The sequence below is a fragment of the Anopheles marshallii genome, chromosome 3 (genome assembly GCF_943734725.1).
Source record: "Anopheles marshallii chromosome 3, idAnoMarsDA_429_01, whole genome shotgun sequence".
Taxonomy (NCBI): domain Eukaryota; kingdom Metazoa; phylum Arthropoda; class Insecta; order Diptera; family Culicidae; genus Anopheles; species Anopheles marshallii.
The window spans coordinates 61,158,033-61,180,900 of NC_071327.1; the positions used below are offsets into that span (position 1 = coordinate 61,158,033).

General features: G+C 46.4%; 1 protein-coding gene across 1 annotated transcript in view; it reads right to left on the reverse strand.

Moving 5' to 3' along the window:
• Positions 1-9,254, reverse strand: part of LOC128715611 (gamma-aminobutyric acid receptor subunit beta) — a 61,266-nt gene extending 52,012 nt beyond the window's left edge. Inside the window, exon 1 of the mRNA XM_053810519.1 lies at positions 9,130-9,254. Within this exon, the coding sequence (XP_053666494.1) occupies positions 9,130-9,254 (125 nt within the window). The remainder of the gene's footprint in view (positions 1-9,129) is intronic.
• Positions 9,255-22,868: the final 13,614 nt, after the last annotated feature.

The window sequence follows — 22,868 nt, forward strand, 5'->3', positions numbered from 1 at the left end:
CATCAATGAAAAGCTTAAAAGAGCTGTAAAAGATATGCGTTTAAGAAATGGTCCTATTATAGACAAGATTTAACTTCTCACTGCTGTAACCACATAAATTAATTGGTCCCCAGAGGCGAGTCTGAGTAAAAATGGCGTTGGAGGAAGATGTGATAATCGCCATGTATTTTTTGCAATTTTTACGACTATTTATGATTTTACTTCACCAACCCACCCGAAAGCTTCATCAAACCCAATGCGCCCTAGCAACCGATTCCGTTTGAAATCGGTTTCTTCTTCTCGGGCCATAAAGTAGCTCACAGCATTTCACATCATATGTCCATCAAGCAGTCGATCTTTCCAACCATTCGCACACCACTCGCGCCATCCCGCTCGGCACAGCTCGCTCAGATGAGAAGCCTTTCATTCGCACGTATAACCGACCGAAGCTACATGACATTCCATACCCGGGGTTGTTTCGCAGCCGCATTGCTGCCTGCCAGCGGCGGAATCTCGGGGGCCCCGGTGCTGTGAGATCGTTTGGCTGGGACTGTAATCAAATTTATGTTGCTTTTCTTGCAGGTTGTTTTTTTTATGGATATCTCCAACCCAATTTTACTGGTTCCCTGGGGAGCGATGCTATTCTGCTGGCAGAAAGGATAGAATGGATCCCGTACAGCGGGATCGTTGGTTTCAATGTGGAACCGGCGCGGTGGCAGGAGATTAAAGCAAACGCGTCGTAACGAGTAAAAGGATGGAAAGCTTTTCATTTTAAGCAGCTTCGTGTTTTTTTTTCGCCATTCAAACCTGCAGTCAGTTGACCTGCTTTAGATATAGAGCGAGGGAAATGATGAAGCGAACCAAGGAAAGGATACGCCTCCCCAAAGGCATTTTTGCACGAACAGCTAAGAAGGGCCAGCAGCTGGGCTGAGATCTGGGTAGGTTAGGTTCAGGGCAGAAATAAAAAAAAAAAATATACAGCAAAATACGGGCAGGGTAAGCTGAGCGAGTTCGGAAGCAACTGGAATCGTTTTCAATCCTCTTCCGGTATTCCGCGGGGAACGATTCGCGAAGGATAAATTCATCTCATTTGCGATGCGCACGCAGTGAAGACGATAAATGAGGAAGAGCCATAGAAAGAAAAAAAAAACGACACGAGAAAAGACATCCTCAATACAATGTTCGTTGGCAAAGGAATGATGGAAAGTTCTGGCCGGCCCACCATTACCACCTTCACAAATGAACCCAAACGGTTGCAGGACAAACTGTGCGCCTCCAGCTGGGAGAGAAAAGCAATGAAAACAAACTATTAATTCTGATTATAAATCCCCAATCGCGTTTGCTGGCAAACGCTGACAAATCCGTTTTCATTAATCACAGCGCTGGCAGCCGGAAGAGACAGAATGGGACAGAGGGAAGGAAGAACGACGGAGGGGGAAGGGAAAGGAGGAGATTTAAAGGTGCGGCAGGACCCCGGTGTAAAGGAACCACGACCAAGTAATGGGGTTTACTTTGGCACTGGATACCCTAACGGTTTCAAAACCAATGCCAAGATAGTGGCCGAAAGGAACGGAGCCAAGGGAACAATCTTGCGACAGCATCAAATAACTGACTGAGTGCGTCATAGGATCGTAGGGAGTAGAAGGTTTTTGCGGGGGAAGAATTCGTTCCCAGGCTACACCCAAGCACCTGCTCACCTTTTTTAGGGGTCCGATGGGACGGCCGTGATTACAAGCTTCGAAAGAAATTAAAAAAGCAACTCTTTTATTGCGAGCATATCTTCCGTGGGAGATTAGTTTTTTGCCTCCATCGTTGATATTACGAAGGCGAGCCACGGAGGTGAAACCTAAGGTCCGTATATCACTGATTTATGTGAACGGATTTAATGTAGTAGCTGGTGGGAATAGGGAAATTCATTTTCGAATCATAAAACCAATGCAAACAGCTTGGAGTGATACGGTAGGTTTACTTTTATGCATTGGAAACCGTTGGAGTAGTGGGGAAAAATAAGCCTTATATGTTAGAAATGTAGTTTTATTAAATCTATAGAATCTTATCCTTATTAAAAGATTATATAAAGTGACATGAATCTGTTTAATTTTAATTAAAAGTCGTTAAATTTGGCACTGTTGTTACCTTTGATATGAGTTTGATTTACTTCGACATTATATTCATTACAGAATAGCTCCTAACACATTCCACGAATCGCACGGAACTGTCACTTATGTTTCCAGCTATATTAAGTTACTACAAAGAGCTTACGATGTACACCCACTTGAATATGCAGAGTGAAGTGTGCCCTGAATGGTAATGGTGAATAACAATGCCAAAATACATGATACTCGTTCACATTCAACCGACCGTTTGCCGTTCCACCTGATCGTCCTACCTCGCGCTGGCGGTGGCGTTGAGGCTATGGAATTTCCTACAAAACTTGCTGTATATAGTTTCACGGGAAAACTGGAAAACTTTTCCGTTCCCGAAACACCTCGATTCGGGTGAAATTCCCCGGTCGGGTCGGGAAACTGAGTTGAAATGAATTTTCGATAACTTCATTTGGAGTTTCGGTTTTGGGGCCGCCTGGGAACTGCTAGTTGGATGGAATTTTGAACCGCGGGACCATCGGTCGGCCGGTCGGGTGTTTGGTGAAATCGAGTGGTGCTTCACGTAGTTCTCTTGAGATTTTAATTATCCTCACGGACCTGACTTATTTTCGACATTCACCTTAGGTCGGGGCGGCATCTCATATTTCCTCATCCGGCGTGCCTATGCCGGGCAAACGTTTTGTAGGCGAGGCCCAACCATTGCCAAAAAAACAAAACGGTGCGCCACTGCGTCCGCTGGGAGGAACGAAATTTTATCCCGGCACATTGTTTAGCGCGCAAAACTTTTCATTTGCGCTGATGGGTAGAACATTTTTTATTCGGACGCCCGCGCTGGGGGAATCGGCACGGTGGCCGATGCTGATGGTATATTAACATGTCGGAGCAGAGCTGTCACATAAGCGAGTGTGGTGTACGGTGTGCTAGTTTCCTAGTCCTGTCAGTTTGCCGAGCTGACATCCGGCGGAAATCGCCTCTATCGTCAGCCGGATGCTGGGAGTTAGCTTCTTGCTCGGTATACCCGTGCAGTCGGGGTAAACGTCTCCCTGGTCCCTCGTCCCTGCTTTACCACCCAACATGAAGACCGCGGTTTCGCGTCAGATCGGGCAAACGGTAGGGCAAGTAGGAGCATAACCCAGGGAAAAGCCAAATATGCATAATATAATGAGAATTTTACGCTTCGTTGGCTTAAAAATTATTTCACACTGCTGTGCGCTTACCGGTTGCTGGTTGGTGAAATGGAAAGAATGGTGTGTGTGTTTTTTTTCTACCATCTTTTAATCACCCAGCACATTATATGCACGTGTTAGTGGCGATCTACCGCTGATGCGGGGCGATGTCATTTCTCGCACGGTCATAATAACAAAAGAAAAAAGGTTGTTGCAACGGCAGGGATGAAGATTGAGGTGTTGTTAATCACCCATATTTTTACTCCTTACGGTACCTTATCGAAGAAGCGAGTATTTTTATTGTTTTATTAATAGCTTGAGCCGTGTTACCCCTTTTTCTATTTATTAATCGTTGCGTTCAATCACTTGCACGGACCAGATTGTTGAACGTGATGAGGGAATATGGAAAAGGTGAACAACCAGGCGCCTCCATCGAATGGAATTGTTTGGTAGTAATGCGCATGATGGTGTTACATTTGGTGGAAATATTATTATTCGTGTGAAAATAAATTGGCTTGAAATAAACAAATACCACATTCTATGGCATACAAATCTGTTGCAAAACTTTTGGGAGCATGAATTTGCTTCAAGCATCCTCTGAGTCAATGGCAATTCACATGAAAGTGTGCTACCAATCACAATATTTTCCCTCCCATGATAACATTGTTGTGCCCCGCTTTCGATCACAGTCCTTCCATCGTGTGGCACCGTAGTATCATATTGATTTTCATTATTCATGGCTGATGAACGTGAAAGTATAGGCATAAAACGGAACCCCTATCATGCAACCGCTTGGGCCATCGCGATAAAGCGCAAACAAAATCGCCCCCTAAGTAGCAGTCGAACTTAGTAGCGCTGCCTTTCGGTTCCGTGTAGATCGTTAGCGAAGTGTGGGATACTCATACGAGCGTACTTCAAGAAAATATGCCAAGATTCGCTGATGTTCGAAGCGAGTCCATGTAGACACTACGATGGGACGAATAGCTCTTAAACTATTTGAAGTACCATTATGTTTTTACTATACTGCATTATCATTCTAGTGTTTTTTTTTAGTTGATACTGTACTAGAACATGAAAACCTTTTCTTTACTTTTAATAGCGCCACTGCGTGGTATTGTAGCTGTAAAATTCAATTATCTATAGGGGAACATTGTTAAAGACGGACACTGCGGGAAAGATGAGCACCTTTCAGAATAAAAGGATACAAATTATTTCAAATAAAATTAATGAACATTAAAGAATCAAAACTTAACAAGCCATGAAACTTTTGACAACCACAGTGCTGTCAAATGTGTCAATCTGTCAATTATGTCAACAAAACAAAAATTTTCCTCGTGCGCACTGATGGAGGAATTGAATTACGATACGCATACGCGTACTCGTACGATACGCATTTTATGACGACTGTTGAATAATTGTTTTTTTGAATAATATGTAAAGTTTTTGTCAATAAAATGTGTTTTTGAGATGGAAAAACTTCATTATTCATGCTCTAGCATAAACCCAGCACGAACTGTCATGAGAAAATTTATGAAAATACAAGTTATTCAGTGGGCGCTCATCTTAACCTATAGAGTGTCCATCTTTCCCACATGCGATGTCCATTATGATTCAATGAAAAAAACATAAATTTTGAGCCATTATTCAAAATTATAATACATTTTCTCGTAACATATACGTATAAAAAGTGGTTCCCACAAAATCAATGATCAAAACATTTATATATTTGAAGATTTTTTAAGTTAATCTTGTGGTGCCCGTCTTTTCCTATGTTCCCCTAAATCTTGCTATTGGAAGTATGCGTTATTACCGATCCGTTGGAGCATGAGTATTACACAGGCCAACAGGCAATGCACAGTAGAAAAAATGTTCCATCGTATGTTCCATCAAAATTGTTCCTTTTTTCAATATAAATCTCTCGTTTAAGAAGGTAAAAAAGAAAGTTTCTTTTAAATATATAAGTAGTGTAAGATAATTTGTACAAATCAAAATTGATAGACAGAGCATCGCTAAACTTTAAATTTAGCAATAAAAGAAATTACCTTCGTCATTTTAATGTAACATTATAAATCAAAGCATATTACAAATATTCTCAAACATCTTCTAGAAATATTTTTAAACAGTTATTATACACAATGGTTTAATATAGTCAAAGAGCAAAAATTGGTTTGTAAAACAATAAATATGTATTACTTATTCGTATACATTATTCTTTCTCGAGCTGTAACGCTAAACGGCTTACTATATATGAAGCCGCATTGAAATACACGCCATCGTACCAGCAGCACCTGACAAACGCTTTGAGGTCATTTGGGTCCCCAGCCCTGGGCGGGAACGGTTCCCCAAATGGGACTGCTGCTTAATTGGCTAGGGCTATTCTTCGTGTGGCGCGTGATCGTGGACCCCACTCTGGCACCGGCGGTTTTTGATCGTGTGTTCCCACTGACACACCGAACCCCGGCCATGGTTGACCATGGCTATAAATCTTACCAGTGTGCGCACGGCCCAAACATGCAAACATGCCCGGTTGATTTAGCACGGGCCCCTATTGTTAGGTGTGAGTGGTGCCCTAGTGTCCCAGTGTGCAGCGGTGTCGCCGGTAAGGGTACAGCGTTTTGCTACAGTTAATAACGCAGAACTGGACGGTAGCGTGATTGGCTGCAGTAGTCATATGCATAAGTAGCTGGTCTGCTGGCCTTTCCTCCCCAGTGGGGAACACGCTTCATGCGGTGAATGATGAAGCCTGCAGGGCGCAAGAGTGGACACACGAATGACCCAGCGAAAAATGGCTTAACTATGAATAGGGGCCATGAATGGCAAACGACAATGATCCCTTTTCGGTTGCCCGAAAACCCTCGGACGACAAAATAGATGCCGTTTTTTTCCCGCTTCTATTTTGCATATTGTGTTTCGCTTATGGCGACGAAATGAAAAGAGGTGAAATTTCGTGCCTGATTTAGAGGAACACATTCTGGGAGGTGGATGCCAACCATCGCCATACGGGTTACGGGTGGGGCAAACACGAACGCACGGATGCAGCAATGCAGAGAGTGGTGGTTAGATCGCGTGAAATTCGAACCTAGGTCACCGGAGCGCCAAACGACAACAACACAAGAAAGAAAAAAACTCCCCCGGTTGAATCGGCCCTTTAGTGAGCTTTGGTGAAATGGACCAGAATGCTCAGAAGCAACGGGCTAACCGAGCCATTTTCTTTTGCAGCTAGAACGTGACAAACAAATAGGAATATTTGCTTTTACCCCCATCCGCTCTGCCCGGTCGTTCCCTGACCAAATAGTTTCGTAGCGTTTGGATCGTATTTTCACTGCAATGTGGACAGCGCACGGGCACTTCTGGAGCAGGACCAGGCTCATATGGTATTATATTCATGACTTCGCTTCCCCCATTGCTGGCACAACCAATTATTGATCTCGAAACCCAACGGACTTACTTTTGTCTCGGTTTGCGTGCGGGTCAGATTCATCTTGGTTACCGGTTGGTCCGATTTTCCAACAATCCCCCTGTTTGGCTTTCCCTCATCACATGACTCCTTGCGCCCGTGTGTGAGTATTTCTGTGAGTGAACATGAGTTTGTGTGTGCGTGTGTGCATTGGATTTGTCAGCCAGCACTGAAAATCGGTGACCTATTTATTCACCCACCCCCGATGACTTGCCGTGACGTGCGTCGATACAAGCATGCCCGTTGCTCCTGCCGGACGGACCGGAGGGATCCCTCATGCTAATTTGCTGCCAACACCTTGCGCCTGAAAGTGGCAACAGTTCAGTCGGGCGTGATGGTGGAATGTCAACAACAGGACGACCAGGACGGTGGTTAGGAGCCGATTGAGGAGTAAAGCAGAGCACAGTGAAAGACGAAGAAGAAGAAGAAAAAGAGACAGACTACAAAGTGCCATGAATGACGTCATTACCAATCGAGTGTGGTGCAAACACAATGGGGCGCTTTTTTTTTTAATTCGCAGAATGCTTTCACCTCTACACAGGGAGTAGCCACAGCATCCCGGGAGCGAATGCGAAGGTGAGTGTAATTGAATGGGGACTTGCAATATCCAGCGGTGTGGTTTCGATCGGTACATAACGGATGATGGTTTGTGCCATTGCAACGTGTAGCTTTCGTTGGTTAACAATTTTTTACGCAAATGTTTTAGTTTAAATTAAATGGCGCGACAACTAAAGAGTGTTTGACAGCATGATTTGTTTGATATAATTTCGTAAAAGTCCTTGAAATATGAACTGCCAAATAGCAGAATTCGAATCTATAAGCAATTAGCTAAGGAACCTTGCGAGAAATCTTGAGTAAAGATACTTTATTACGCTATTTTACTTATTAGAACAAACATTACACCAGTTTAGCTTTATCTCGTTGATGGTTCTATGTAAAAGCCGTGGCAAGAAGTAAAGAAAAACCACGCAAACACACATGTCAATCCAACCGTCGCTGTACGCTCAATTGACAGCAGGTGTTGTGGTTTAAGGCATGGCACGGGACGCTTACGTGACTTGAAATATGGCTCAATTTTGCGTCCAATCAACCACTGCTGATCGGCGGCGGTTTGACTGGACGTAGTACAACCTATCAAACACGTCAACGGGGAATCGGAAATGAAATTTCGCTTGTCCTGAAGTGTTCCGCACCGAAGGCGGGTTTGGAAGTTTCCATCGCTTTGGTAAAACTGTGGTGCATGTTTCACAAGCGCGCATTTCAAACTACCGCATTTGAAGGCAATCTCTTGTCCATGGCTTGGCGAGAATTGCACCTTGTTGCGGTCGGTTCGTCGGTGAAGCGGATAGATTATGGAACCAGGTACGCACGGCAGCGTTAGTTTTATTGATCTGACCGACGGCTCCGATGACCTCCGAATGTGTGTATTTCGCTCAAATATGGGTGGCAGAACGATTGGCTGTAATCGATTGGGGCTGCGTGCGTGTGTAGTGAGGGCAGGCTGGCTTTGTTTAGCCAAATAAACCATCTGTAACCTCGTGCTGGGGGTATACGCCCTTCGCAGTGGGTGAAAACGATCCACAACTAAGCAAAGATCAATCGCAATTTTCAAGGACTACATTTTGCTCACCCATCACCCAGTTTCGGGTTACACGCGGGAGAAATAAATAAAAAAAAGAAACCCCGAACTTGCCGCCGTAGCTTAGTGCGTGAGTTTCGCTAGCGTGAGAGAGAGCGGTGTGATTGTGTGAGAAGGACAAACGATCACCTCCCGTTTCGGCAAAAAGGAGCACAAATAACCTTAACCGTGTGGGGGCACTAAGCGTTCGAACCGTTTTCCTTCGAAGATGAACAGAAGAAAATTTACCACCCCTCCCCAGCCTTAAATCCCTTTTGATGGGAAGGGTGTCGCTGGGTGGGTGGGGACGAGTGGGGGTGACATGGAAACAGGTGAGGAAAAATCAGGGTCGTTCACGACTGTTTCTCACCCGCTCACGCAATCACGCTCGCAGTGTATTGCTCATTTTCGCTCGGCTTGCTCGGGCCGCTCGGTTCCGGTCGGGTTTTTGAAAGTTCTCGCTCACGGTCCATTGGTGGTATTGTTAGCAACGCCCAAGAAAATTTCACCTATTCTTGTGCGCACCATGCGGCATGCAGAAACGAAAGGTGTACTGACGTACCGTGCTGCTGGGGGGCGAAAAAAAAAACGGCACTTTGCGTGCTTGCACCATTCAGGGGATGTGCACAGGCAAAGTGAAGTGATTCTAGCGGGTATTGGTGGGCAAAAGGATTCTTAACTTGCCAGCCATAACACGCTGCAATAAAAGCTGCAGCGCTAGCAAACGATTGCCAAAGACGGACTCTGTATACGGGAGTAATTTCCTCCAGAAGGACGAAGACGTTAAGCTGAAGACACACTTACCCCGCTAGCACATATGGTGGCGTCCTATTTATAGTTTGAGGCAGGAACAGAGCCAAGTTGAGCGTCAGGATGAGGACACCCAGCGAGGGGCTCTTCGCATGCGGAACTTCGATAGTTAGCGACATGATGACTGCAGGATGTTGGTCCTTTCGCTCTCGTTCTCTCACCGTCCTAGTTGATGTTGCCACCAGCAGGACCACTGCCGCCCCGTCAGAAGATACAGCGCGGTATCGATACCGATATCTCGAGTGTGCGTGTTGACGTCTGTGTTTTGGTATGTTTTTCTTGCCCTGTGCAGCTGTGTGTCTGTGGGTGTATGTGTTATTTTGCTATTGTTTTGCAACGATTTGCAGTAGCAGTAGATTCGCTTTTTGTTTGCCGCGATGTTCGCAACGCAAGGCTAGGACACGCGGGGATGTGCCAGAGTTCGATCTGGATCCGTTTGGCTGTGGGAAGGCTGCTGCTGCTATGGCTGCTCCGTTGCCTCGGTGCTCTCCGGGAACGAATCTGACCTTATACGCTTGCCTTTCCTTTCTAGCTGTTTGCTTCACTCGCGCGCTCTCTTTCGTGTTCTCCCCGAGTCGTGTTCGGTGATAGAGCTCGCCGTCACACAAAACAAGGATATTAGTTTCACCTAATGGGCTTGGTCTATGTCACACCTGTGCCAACCAGACTATAATTCATTCTCTCGTACACAACCGACACACTGACGATGCACGTAGCAACACGACATAGTTTGCATCAGCTTTCGGAACCCTCACGCACTGTACGTGTGGCTTGTTTTTCTTGTATTTAGCACACAAAACAGGCAACCCTGCAACTCTTTGTCATCAGCTTCCAATCTGTTCACCACTGTTTTGCATTATTCCACCACTAGGTTCGTCGTCTACGCCTGTCGTTTGCAGTTCACCCCTGTTGGTGGCGAACGTTTTTGCACTAGCTTGTACCACACGTTTGCACACCGATCCGAACGCACCTACTGCAGACGGATGCTGCAATGGGATGGGGAAAAGGACGAACCACCAGTGTCCATTTCACCGCACCTTCCAGTGGTAGCTGGTGCCGCCAGGTACCGTCGATGCCTGGGCGAGCTGGCAAACGGAACCGACACACTTCGACGCGGACCGTCGGGCGAGGGGCCAATCGTGTGCTTCCCTTTCACGCTGGAACACGGCACGTAAGCTGGAAGAAGGCATCTTTCGTTGAACCTGGGCGACGTCTCCCTGCCCCCCTCCCCTTCCTCTCCACCACAACACGCACGCACACACGCACACACGTACCACGGTCAGCAGCGAACCGTTGCGGTACGTTCTTGTACACTAGCACATTTTTATTCCGATTTTGCCCGCGTTCCTTTCGGCCCTGTTAGTTGCTGGTTGCTTTTGCAGCTGTTTGACGATCTTTTAGTGGCACTGCTCCTGCTGCTGCTGCTGCTGCTTCACACTCACACAAACCGCACCGCGATGGATCCACGATGGCTCACCAATTTTCATTCGCTCTCTTTATTTCACTTGTTCGCTTCCTTCGCTCTCTCCCGGTTCACTGCACAGTTCGTTCGTTCGTTGGTTGAAACGCTCTCACGTCGCCTCCGTGTAGGTCTATTACACTGACCTACTGGCACCTGAAATCGGGAAAATTCATGCGTTCCCACGTCAAGTACAGCTTATTGTTAAGGGTGTAATGCTATTCTTATAGCCCCGCTAAGGATGTGGATGGGGCTTGACGTTCGAAATGCTGGTGGTGTTCTGTGTAGGAAAAACTCTTCGAGCTTTGATTTCGGAACAACCACACTGCGTTTCTCGATGGAGAGATTTTCGATTCGGATTGCGTGTCAAACGCATTGGGTTCCTCAGGATTGAGGTTTTATGTCTAACTGGGATAAAATGTTGAGGTTATGAGTAGTTGACCAACTGTACATCGCTTTCGAGAAAAAAAATCTAGTGTGCGAGAGTTTTAGCATCGTGCCTACGTTAACGTATAGCATCATAGCAACACAAGACGCAGCTGTCAGTAATCTGTTTTGACAGTTATTTTTGAAATAATTATAGTACTAAAATCCCCTTTTTGAATAACCTTCCTATTGCGATGAAACTATTACACAGCACTATGGACACTGCTGGGTGGCACCGTTTTTGCACCGTACTCAATTCCTTTCCGTGGAGCTCGCCAGCTCCGTCGGTACTGCTTCGATCCCTAACTCAGACTGGCATATTTTGGGTGGGACACATAAAAAATACACACTCAGGAAAAGCCCTTGAAAGGACTACACACTGTACCGCGAACGCGAGCACAATACGAGCAGCGATACGCTCTTTGAAAGCTTCACCAACCTTACGACCGTGTGCGTGCGGTCTGTTGGTTGGCTTTCTCGTCGAAAAGCTCGCGGAGTGGAGAATGGTGAGTAAAACCCGGTAAGCGTGTGTTGGTAAGTTGTTTTCACTCACATTCCCGTATAAGTGTATGATCATTTTCACGGTTGGCATAAGCATTCGTGCCAAAATGTTGGTGTGTTGGTGTGTATAGACTACTACTAGCGCTTGATGGTCTGTGTTCCCATTGCCAGGGTATGGGGATTCTCTCCTTTCGCACACTTAGTAAAATAGTAAAACAAAAAAAAACAAATCGTCCTTAGTAAGAACGAGCGTAAAATGAGCGCAGGGTGAGTTGCTTCTCACTGTTTACCTGCTGCTCACACATGCAGAAATCGTAGTGAGCCAACGCGAAAGCTCTCATGAGTGGCGAGTTTCCCGGTGCTAAAAGCTTCCCGTTTCGCACACGCCACAAGCTTGGTCGGTGAGCGCCTCGTGCGTTGGAAAAACGCACTCCACCACAACTGACGCACTGAGCGTCTCACACAGCCACCGTACGAAGCATATCAACCGATCGTGTGCTCGGAGCTTTCGGTGGGGCCATTTTGGAAATGGGGCTCGGCAGCGGTGGAAGGACGAAGCATGTTACCTTCGTGCTTGCTCGGGCACGGGTAATGTATGTTCACGATTTCGCACCACGTTCACGTCCCCGTAACGCAACGAGTCCCCGTGTTTTTTTTCTTCTCTCCGACCGTGTGTGTCGTGTGGTGGTGCACCTGCGCGGTATGGCGCAAGCTTGGTTGTGCGAAAAATTCGACACAATTTTCGCTACAAAATAATGGCAACAACACCTAAGCAAGAAGAATCCCGTAGCGCACAGCACACACTCTGGGCGGTGTGAGAGTGTTTCGATCATTAGATTCTTTTTCCTCCTGCAACGTCGTCTTCTTCGCCCAGCAGGAACAGGGTTGGGCGATATTTTACGGGCGTTAACTAGCTGGCACAATACACCGTACTCTGCTGAACCGCAATTCAGCGTTGAGTTGACCGTACAAGGAATGGTTCATTGAATTGCTTTTCCTAATTGGACGTTAAAACGAACATGTTCAATCGATTGCAGAGCCTTGGTGCATTCTATTTATCGTAACACTGTTTCGCACTTTGTACCATACGCACAAACACACGCAAACACTTCAGAACGTTTCCTGCACTGAACAATGGATATGTGACACCATTTGCAACTGCCCAACCCTTTGTCCCGAGCGAAAGCTGCAAAGCACTAGTTCCACTAGCACAGGGCAGCTACTCACATTTAACAATGTCCACCGTTCGTCCTAACGTACGATCCATCTGCTTGAGCTTTCCTCGACGAACTGTGAGCTGTGTGCCGTCGATGGTAAAGGCCTAGCCGGGACCTACCTGATACGGGTGGTCCTTATGATGTGTTCCCGTTTTCCATCTTGTTGCTTTCACACTCACTCTCGTACCGTTTCACTCTATCGCTCACTATCTCTCTCTCGCTCTCTCACTCTGTTATTCTCAACACACTCATTTTCCTTTTCGCTTTCGGCAGGCGAGGAGCTCACGCTCGCACAAAATAAAAAGAAAACGTTTCGTCCTTACTCAAGGCGTTTTCGCACACTGCTCGCCGAAGCTACACCAATACACTAGCGCGTGAGGTTATTCATAGCTTCGACCTCTGAACTCCGCTCATACCTACCATTCTTCCCCGATGCAGCAAATCCCGATGATGGCAGATGAGCCACGGTTCTCGGGGCTCGCTGTTTCACCGAAATTGGCTCGCAAAAGATTTCGGGCAGCTCAGACGACCCAGAACAACAGAAGCACCAATGCGCGATGTAGCATGAATGTTGGAAAAATCGGATCTCCGAATTTGGGGTGCTACCGAAGGGGGGATGGTGTGATTGGGGCAGTGGGCAGTTTTTTTGCGTAGTGTTTTGTTTGCGCTACATGGAAGATGGTAACAAAACTCTGGTACGTGTGTAGCTGGGTAGTGATGAAGTTGGATTTCCTATTCTGTACAAATGGATAAAATTGATGTCATTACATATTTCCAAAAATTTCATCTAATTTATATTCTTTTTTCTAAGTATTTTAGCTTATTATATTTTTTTGTATGTATATATTTATTTAAAATATGGTTTTTAAGGTTTACTAAAATTATGCTTATAATTGTAAGAAAAAATACTTTTTTGACTTAGGTAATAAATTTTATTATGGTATTCGTGATAAGAATATTAAATAAACGATCCAACAACAACATGATGACAAGAGAGCGGTGTTCTTAAAGAAATAACAACTCCAAGAACGATCTTTAAGGAAGAGAAGAAAAAAACTATTTTGAAACAAAAAGCAGAATACCTAAAACGAGTTATTGAGGATGCATACATAACACATGTCACGTGTTACGGACAATAAACTTGCTGGTGATCCGTAAAAAATGCAATGATGTAGAAACCGTCCGGTCCTATCTACGGCACTTTAGAGCAGCAGCGAGCGCACAGAAAAAGAAAACGAAAAGATAACAAAAAAAAAAAATACACAAAAACCTCCCGGGATGATAATAATGTAAAACTAGGACAAAGTCAACCGGAAAATGTAGCACTCACGACATTACCCTTCCCGGTTTGACGCAACCGTACACGACACGGACTCGTAAGGCGTTCGCTTTCACTACCGGGTTGCCTTGCCGCTAGGGCCAAACACAACCCAATAAGCTTGGGGGCAGTATGTTCGACACGATTGCAAAACCGTGCAGCATCCGAAATACGTATGTAGGTTAGGACATGAAGTGTATTTTTTTTCTTCTTTGGTTTGTTTTCGGTAGAAGGGGTTTTTAGAATTACATTGAACTCTTGCATAAATCTCACGGCAAAGTTCTCACTCGCAGTGTAGGAATTTGAGCCGGGGCCGCCCGAGTTTGTTGTCCCTCTCCCCAACTACGCCACGTGCTTTGCGACGTAGTGCTTAAGACATTAGGTTAGTAAAGGCGGAAAAAAGGTGAGCCCCGATTCGGATTCATTGGATCAGCTGGGCGGGCAGGAGGTGCAGTTGGTCTCCATTTTTTTTTCGGTAGCGAATGTTGCGCGTGGTTGGACATGGTTCTTCTGGCCGGCTCGTGTGGAAGCGGCTGCCGCACGGAAATATTTATAGTCCCGCTGAAAGGGAATAAAAATAAAGTATTCATTCGTCTAGATTAATTTATGTAACGTAATCATTTCAGCGGCAGATGAAGATATATGCAGTCGGCATTCGGAGTGTGTTGTTTGCAGGCCGTTATGGTTTGCAGCGATTACAGAACCAGAAGTATGTCGATTTCTCGCACCGGATCCGGCATGGGTCAGTGGTACGAAAGTTGAAGTGTTTTTTCTTGTTACTTTTGTGCGTGAAGCAACGTGCCTCGATGCCGCTTCGATCACAGATACACTGCATTGCACGCATTTGTCCGGCGCATGATATGATTTAATGTGCGTCTATGCGTGACAAACGGGTCTGTATCACTTAAGGGTTTGTATCTACTTCGCACAATAGGTTTATGATCGTTTTGCGAGCTAGTTGGCTTGATAGCTGTTTGCACCAAACTGCCCACTATTATCCGAAAGTGGTACACAAGCGAAGATAACGAAGCGAAGTTTTGCACTGCCGAAAAAAAAAAACTAGCAGAAAACGACCAAGTCAGGATTAGATTTTCACATCCCGAAAACCAGGAGCCAACGTCAGAGCTGGTATAGCTTGCGGTGAAAGTTTTTTGTGTATAAAAGAAAGAAAAGAAAAAACACACACACACAACTATACAAAACAACAGAAAAACAAATGCATCCATCTGTCTGCGGCAAGCGAGAGAAAGAATACCGTCCCACCATATACATTGCAGAAAGTTTATTCATTTTCCCGATGTCAATCACGAGATTAGCTGGAAGAAATGGGGCCACAATAAACAAACACTAAACAAAATAACAACAAAAAAAAAAAATGATCCGAAACGAAAGCCAAACTGCCAGCGCAAACTTTTCGTCGCCATGCTGTAGTTGGTGGTTTTGTCCGGTAGCGTTACGCACGTGGAAAGAGATCGTGCCTATTTTTATGCTTTGTTGGACGTGGAAGAATGCAAAAAACGCGTACCAACGGATATTCAATTGTGCTTTGTTTTGCTGTACAGTAAATTTTGTATTAACGTGTACTTACTTACTTCCGTACCGAAAAAAATACACTAAAGCCCAAAAGTGCATCTATCCGTTTTCTTCAACGCAAAAGGCATTCGTGTGCCTTACGCTTAAAGTGATAAATTTATTATTCCGAGCCATAGCACCGGTCCTGTCGATGTCGATGGCGTTCATCGGTGTGTATAGTGCCGTTGTCATTTGCCCACCCCCCTCGACAGCCCTGCTCAAGCAGCTTGTCTGCAGCTTTGTACGCACACGCTCGGAATACGTAAACAGTGCTGATCGAAGATTGAATATGGAAATCTTTAGCACGCAGCACGAGCACGCCGTGCGAGAAGTTCGACGAAAACTTTTCTCGTTGATTAATCGCATTAAAACGACGTGAGAAATTCCTGTTTCCACGTGTGCGTGATGGTGTTTATGCCGCGAGGTTCTGGAAAAGTTTAGGCATGGAAGGAAATACATGCAAAGCTGAAATATTCAGGCTGGCAGATGAAATTAAAGCCATAAAGCGAAGCGTAAGATTTGAGGTAAATATAATTTTTTCCCCCTTTTCGGTGGTTTGAAGCAGCCTCAAATTACTTGACAATTTGCTCATTTTTCCGGTACTGCTTCGAGTTCACCCCATGCAAACGGTGGTAGCAAAACATTCGGCAATTAGGTGTAATTTTTGTCACGTAAATTGCAAATCCGTGGGTGGAAAATTGTGGCTGAAAGTTTCGGGTGCTAAAACTTTCCACCCTGCGCTAGAGCGCCTGAGTCACTTGGCAAAGCTTAATTTATCACGAACGGGGTTGTGCTGCAGAATTTCTTCCTTGCCGGCTGCATTAAGTAGTAAATTCATACAAGATATTTTCTCATTATCCACCCCGGGCGATGGGGTTGGCCACTCTGTCTGGCGGGCGGCAACATTTAACGAACCGCGGGTAGTAGATAATTTACTCACTGGTTGGCGGTTGGCGTCCCGTAAGTCGGTGGATTCTTTTGCCCCAACCCATTACAGCTGGCGGGCGGGTGTGTGTGTGTGTGTGTGTGTGTGGGATAAAATTATTTCTTAATAAACCCAATAGCTATTGAACGCGTTTCGGCCTGGGATGATGGGTTAGGGTTAGGGAGTGTCGGTTCCGTAACCGTGGCCCTCCCTTTCTGCATCGTACAGATGTGGAGCCCCCAGAACCCGAACCGCTCTTAATCTTAATTAGAACCTATTCAAGCCGTCTCTTCGCCAGCGTTCTGCACTTTTATGGAAACCCGTCCCGTACGGTTCCGGGCAGCGTGTAGCGTGCTAGCGTCCTTTCAGCAGCGGCACATTATGTTCGGCATGCTTGGGATCGATTTACTAATTTTGCGCCCGGTTCGAATACTGGATGTGCCCTTGTCTGGTGGTGGTGAATACGTAGGCAAGCAGCAATAAGTGTAGCAAGTGTTTCGGTGTGAATGTGGTGTGAATCTGCTGTGGCGGCTGGTGTGAGAACGAAGCACATTTGTTTCGTGCTTGCCTTTTCTGTGCTCCATTTTGAATGAAAGATCATTCCATCGGGCAGAGTGCGAAGAAGACCTGGAACAAATGGTACGGTTGCCATTTAATTGGGGCGGGGGGTATATAAAGCGTTTGAAGTGAGTCGGGAAGAGATGCGGGGAAATTTACCCACTAGCGCATTGCCACCATGGGGTGATAGAGGGTGGGGGAAGCAAATGGAAGAAGAAAACAAGAACAACAAACAAACAAACAAGGAAACAGGACTTACGCCAATGAAGATCACGCCCGGGCGAAGATGCTGGCGACCGTTCGTGCCTTCCGCATTCTAAGCTGGTAAACCGCACAACTTACTACAACTCATTTCCGCAATTCCAAACGGGTTCGGGAGCACCATTGCGCAACATCCCTGTCGCTCGTTGCTCATTGCTTATCGGTTTCATTTCGCTGCCTTCGGGTTGCTGCTGTACACCTTTCCGTTGGCAGCTAGCGGTTAGCGAGCGAGTGCACACATAAAACACGGAAGGAAAGACAGGCACAACGCGGTTGGTAAAGGTGATGTAAAATATTCATTTCATGCGCTCACAATCTTTCGCCTTACCGGGAGCCGTTGGCGCGTTGGTTCCGTGTTGCTGTCAAAATGCCGTGGTGTTTTATCGGTTCATTCATTCATTGGCTCATTTGCAACACAGCATAGGCGCAGATCGGGTGAGGGTAAAGGTTGGCATCTTTTATAGAACGGTTGGCAGGTTGGCGTAGTGAGCCCGAGTGGTGCGGAACCTGCTTGTGATGGTTCGTAAAGAAAGGGAAGATTTGCAAGAATTCTTAAATAGGTTGAAGGAATTTTAGTTCATTGAATCTCATACAATTTCTTTTTTGTTTTACTTTCGTTATCATCATTAGTTCTTCGTTCAAACGTGGTTCAGTATGTTTTCAAATCGTTCGCACGTATGCATCTTCGCACGAAAGATACTGCGCATATATCCCTTACGTGTGTCTTATCTGGAGGGAGTATCGCCAATAATCTGCAAAGATTTTTCCTTCTCTTTCTTTCGCCGTGCCCAGGGAACAGCGATAAAGTTTTCGTTAACCACCGTATCCACTACGGTCCGCTCGTCCCGAAGCGACATCATAAAATGGAGTGGGTGCCGGCTCCCCTGTCAGAAGAGGTACGGCACTTTTAATAACTTTCAAATTTTACCACCGAGCATAAATCATATTAATAATAATTTATTGCTAATTATTATCGCTGCTAGTCAACGGTGTTGTCGCCGTATCGTTTGGCTGTAGGGTACCAGCGGGTGAAACGGTGTTTTGGTGCACAGGATGCCACAGTGACAGCTTTATCGTGGAGAGTAGGTAGTAGTGGTAGTATCAAACCCAGCTCCACGGAAGGTTCGATTTACTGGCCGTTCTGCTGGGGCTGGGGACGATCTTTGGCAAAGCGCAAAGTTCTCGTGTTGTTTCATCGGTTTACAGGTTGCGGGACGTGGCAGGACAGTCACTGACTCCGCCTAGCGCCAGTCTTTCGTACAAGTTGCTGGCGCAAAAGTGAGGTGAAAGATTGCGTCGGTGCTCCCCAGCTGTGGCTAGTGGGTCTGAGATAGGTCATAACGGCTTCTCCACTGCACCCACACCGTTTACCAGGCGGCTCCATCATTTACAATCCACCAGGCGTCTCCATCATACACCATCCACCAGGCGTCTCCATCACTCTCACACACCATCCACCAGGCGTCTCCATCACTTTCACACACCATCCACCAGGCGTCTCCATCATTCACAATCCAGCGGGAGCGAACGCTACCGTAGTGGAAACGCGTCGATGATGGCAAAATTCCGGTACCGTCATTAAGCGTAGCGATTCATTTGAAAGTTTTGGAATAAATTTGCAAACGGTTTTGGTTTTCATCAATTTTTAAACTTTCGTTCCCTTTGCGGAGAGACACTGTGCAGCCCGGTGTACTGCCAGTTTGTTCCATGGGTCAACACGAAGGTGGGGAAGACTGGGGCGGGTATGAGCAGCAGCAGAAAACACTGAAAAGATAATAAAAAGGTTCCACCAGCTTTGCGTTCGAGTGTGCGAGATCGATCCACGCCCCGGGTGGTGTAGCAGCTTTTCCTGGCTCTTAATTAATCTTTCAAGTTGTCGTACAATTAAATACCGTTTTTCAGCACTACGTGCGTTTAATGCACGCGGCAGCGAATGAATCATTAACACTCATTGCCTGTTGTAAGTGTGTTTCGCAACCGTAACCGAAGCAGCACAGATTTCGGCGTATTTTTGGGGACCAGGTTGGCTGTTTCAGTTGGCACTTGAGCGTTCCGTTCCGGAATGTTGTGTCGTTAAAAAGTACGAAATTGATGTTACGCTCTCCGAAAGCAAACGACCGTGTAGCTCGTAAGCATCATCGATGATGATCCGACATAACGAACATTTATTTAATCTTTGTCGAATCAAGCGGAAGGGTAGGAACGGCGTAGGAAGGGAGAAAAGAAGGCACCGAAAAAAGCAAACGGCAACATCAAGCCCAACTAGCACCAGGAGAAGCATAAAATTCGTTTAAATCCTTTTATTTACATCACACCTCAGCGGAAGCACCGAATCGTGTTGTGGTTGAGGTATTACTTTGCCTCATTTTCCGCAGGTTTTTTTTGTTGGTCACCACTTTTCATCAGCCCGAATGCGATACGTAACCATCTCGCTTACACGCTTAGCCGTGTTTTCGTGTTGTCTTCCTCGTTGCGTTACCGCGGGTTGGTTCTCCGCGGGCAGCGCATTGGGTGCGGGATGCCTTTTTTAATATCCTGCCCTTATTAACCATATTTTTTGGCATCAATAATGAAAATGCTGTAATAAAATGAATGCCGAACCGAGGCCCAAAACCGACCGACCGGCTGACGAATCCGAGAACGGCCGCGGAGGATAGGTTTTTGCGGTATCGGTTGGTGGTGATGGTGTAGATTACGTTATTGCTGCAAAGTCAAACGGAAGATTTTGCTGACGAGGTAACAGTGGCTGGGAAAGGGCGCCGGTCGGTCGAAAGAAGCTTACGGATACGATTTACGAGAACCTGCAGCTCTTGGCAGGATGCAGACAGTGATGCTGTTAGGTTTGCTGCTAGGGTACCTGTATAAAAGGGTGTCTAAGATAGACATTTACGATGTTAGACGATTTCTCATGACTGTAGTGACCTATATTGCGATGTTATTAGGGAGCAACGAATATGTTCACAGATTGAGAAATTTCCCGTCACAAATAGAGCAAAATATTTCTTATCAGATTATTTGATTGAATGCATCCGTCATAAATAAAAAAAATCTACCGCACGCGAACACCAATCCAATAAATTTCAAGTTTTGCTACCTTCAACCAACAAGCCCGTTTTGCTTAAGCCGCTACTCATGTGAAGCGATCGTGACGCTGACGTTATTTATTGCTTCTTCAAATCGACGAGCTTGGGTTGTAAGTGAAAGAAAGAAAAAAAAGGACAACGAAGAAGAAGAAGAAGCGAAGGCCAACTACCGCCGAGTGTTTGGGGTTTCACAGATTTCCCCCGACGCTCGTCACGTACCGAAACTCCGAATCTCACCGTGCGCCGGTAGATATATTTGGTTGCTTCGGTTGGCACTTTAGGCTGGCGATTGAACTCCGAGAGTTGATGCGTTCCCAGAGGACACATCCACATGCGGTGCTTGTTGCCGTGTGCCATGGAAAAGTGGGGGACCGCGCTGGTCGAAAGGGACGGCCCTCGTTCGGTTTAACGGATGAGAGTGAACGCGTGGGTTGACAGGCTAGTAGGAACACATCCCTTGGAAATAACCCGTTCTAGGGCCCTTTTTGCCCCGTTCTAGTCCACCACAGTTGAAGTTGGTTATGTTTCTAGGCTCTCCGCCACTGTTTACTACCAGGCAGAGACTCTGCCGTAAACGAAACAGCTCTCCAGCAGCTAATCAACTCTCCCATCCACACAAACCATCAAACCATCGGAGGCAGATCGCCAAAAATCTGGTCCATCTTGGTCCCCCTGTAGCTGGGACCGTACGCCAAAAAAAAAAAAGCTACTCGCAAGCGGCACGAGCACGGAATGGTTTATGGTTGGCGTAGTTCACTGTGCGTTACGGGGTCGTAAAGTTACTTTACAGCAACTCTTACGGATGAAGTGTGTGCGTTTTATGCTGTGCGCGCCCAGCGTTTGTTGTTCCGTGCGTAGGATGCAGAAAAGCCACCGGGAACGACACGCACACGAACACGCGCGTCGCCCATCGAGATTGAACCCTTAAGAGCATCAACCCTGGAGAGTAAGCAAAACGCACAAATAAGGCAAGCACAAGCACAACAACTCACCTTCTCCCACCCAGCCCCGGCCGGTGGGGTGCCGTCGCCAACCGAAGAGAATAGGTCAAATGATGTTTGCTGTTACGGTTTGCCTTTCGTGCACGTTTTCATCCTTCCGAGCAATCATCTCTTTCATCCCTGGCTTCTCGCTGGCTGATCGTGGCAAACAATAAGTTCCGGAGCTTTTCTTAGGGCCGTACCGCTTTTCCCAAACCCCCGGAGGTGGTCGGCTGTGTGCGTGTTTGTTCGTGCGGGGGTTACCAGCCGGGTGGTGGTGTTGTGATTCTATTTTCTGCTCAATTCCACCTGCCAAAATGGATCGCAGCAACTTTGCGGTGCCCACCGTAACTGGGCATGGAATGGAACGGGGCAGCAAATGTAGACATTGGCTCTTTTTGGCTCGCTACCAACATGATGGCGCGCCTGCGCTACCCTGGGAATCTTTCCCTAGAACGCAACCGTCCATGATGGCTATGCGTGCAACAGAGAAGCAACGGAGCGGAGAAGAGACAGCAAGCAGGGGACTGAGAAAGCGCGAAAAAGAAAGAGAAGAGAGCGAGAGCTTTTTTGCCGAGCTTTTGGATGATGAGTAGCTGTTTGCCTTTCCGTGAGAATGGCCGAGCCGATGGTTGTGTGTGGTCGTGTTTATTAGCTACGCACTGTACACGGGTACGGCAACATTGTGCTCAGCAGTGTTGAAAACTGTGGGCTTGTTCGTTTGCTCCATGCGTGGTATACTCAACACACACTCAGCACCCATCCGGGGAGCTTTCAACGCGGTGATGGTGAGTGGCGTGTTGTTGATGGAAAGCTTTCCAGTTGGCACAGCGCACCGTGATTTGGGTATCCCACACGATGGTGAGAAGTGTGTGCGAGAGAGAGAGAGAGAGAGGGAGAGAGAAATAGGGAAAGAGAGAGCTAGTAATGCGAATAATAAGCGCTGATGGTGAGAAAGCACACGATGTGTCTTTCTTGTGTTTGTTTATGGTATTTGTAGGGTGTGTGCCGTTTCGTGGGTCCCTTGATGGATACCTTTTTCATTGTTTTAAGCTGTTGTTTTTTGCTGTTGTTATTTTTTTGCCGTGCTTTTGTTGATTTTGCTGCCACTGATGCTGTGATCTAGGGAGAAAAGAATGGTGTATGCTTTTTTTTTCTCTCTGTCTCTCTCTCTCTCTTCCGTTCGCTTTTTTTATTCATGCCACACAGCGAGCAGCACACTTTTGCTTGTTATTGCCGTTGTGTACGTGTACCGAGCCCTGATCGGGATCATTTGCCAAAGGCGTTTCGATTCAAAGCGAACCGTTCAAACGACAGCAGGAGCGAGTGCACGAAAAATGGTGCTGCTTACGGGAGGATACCGCTTACTACTGGCAAAACGTTCTGTGTGCGTGTGTCGCAAATTTTTTGTTGAACCCCGCCTTCCCCCCCCT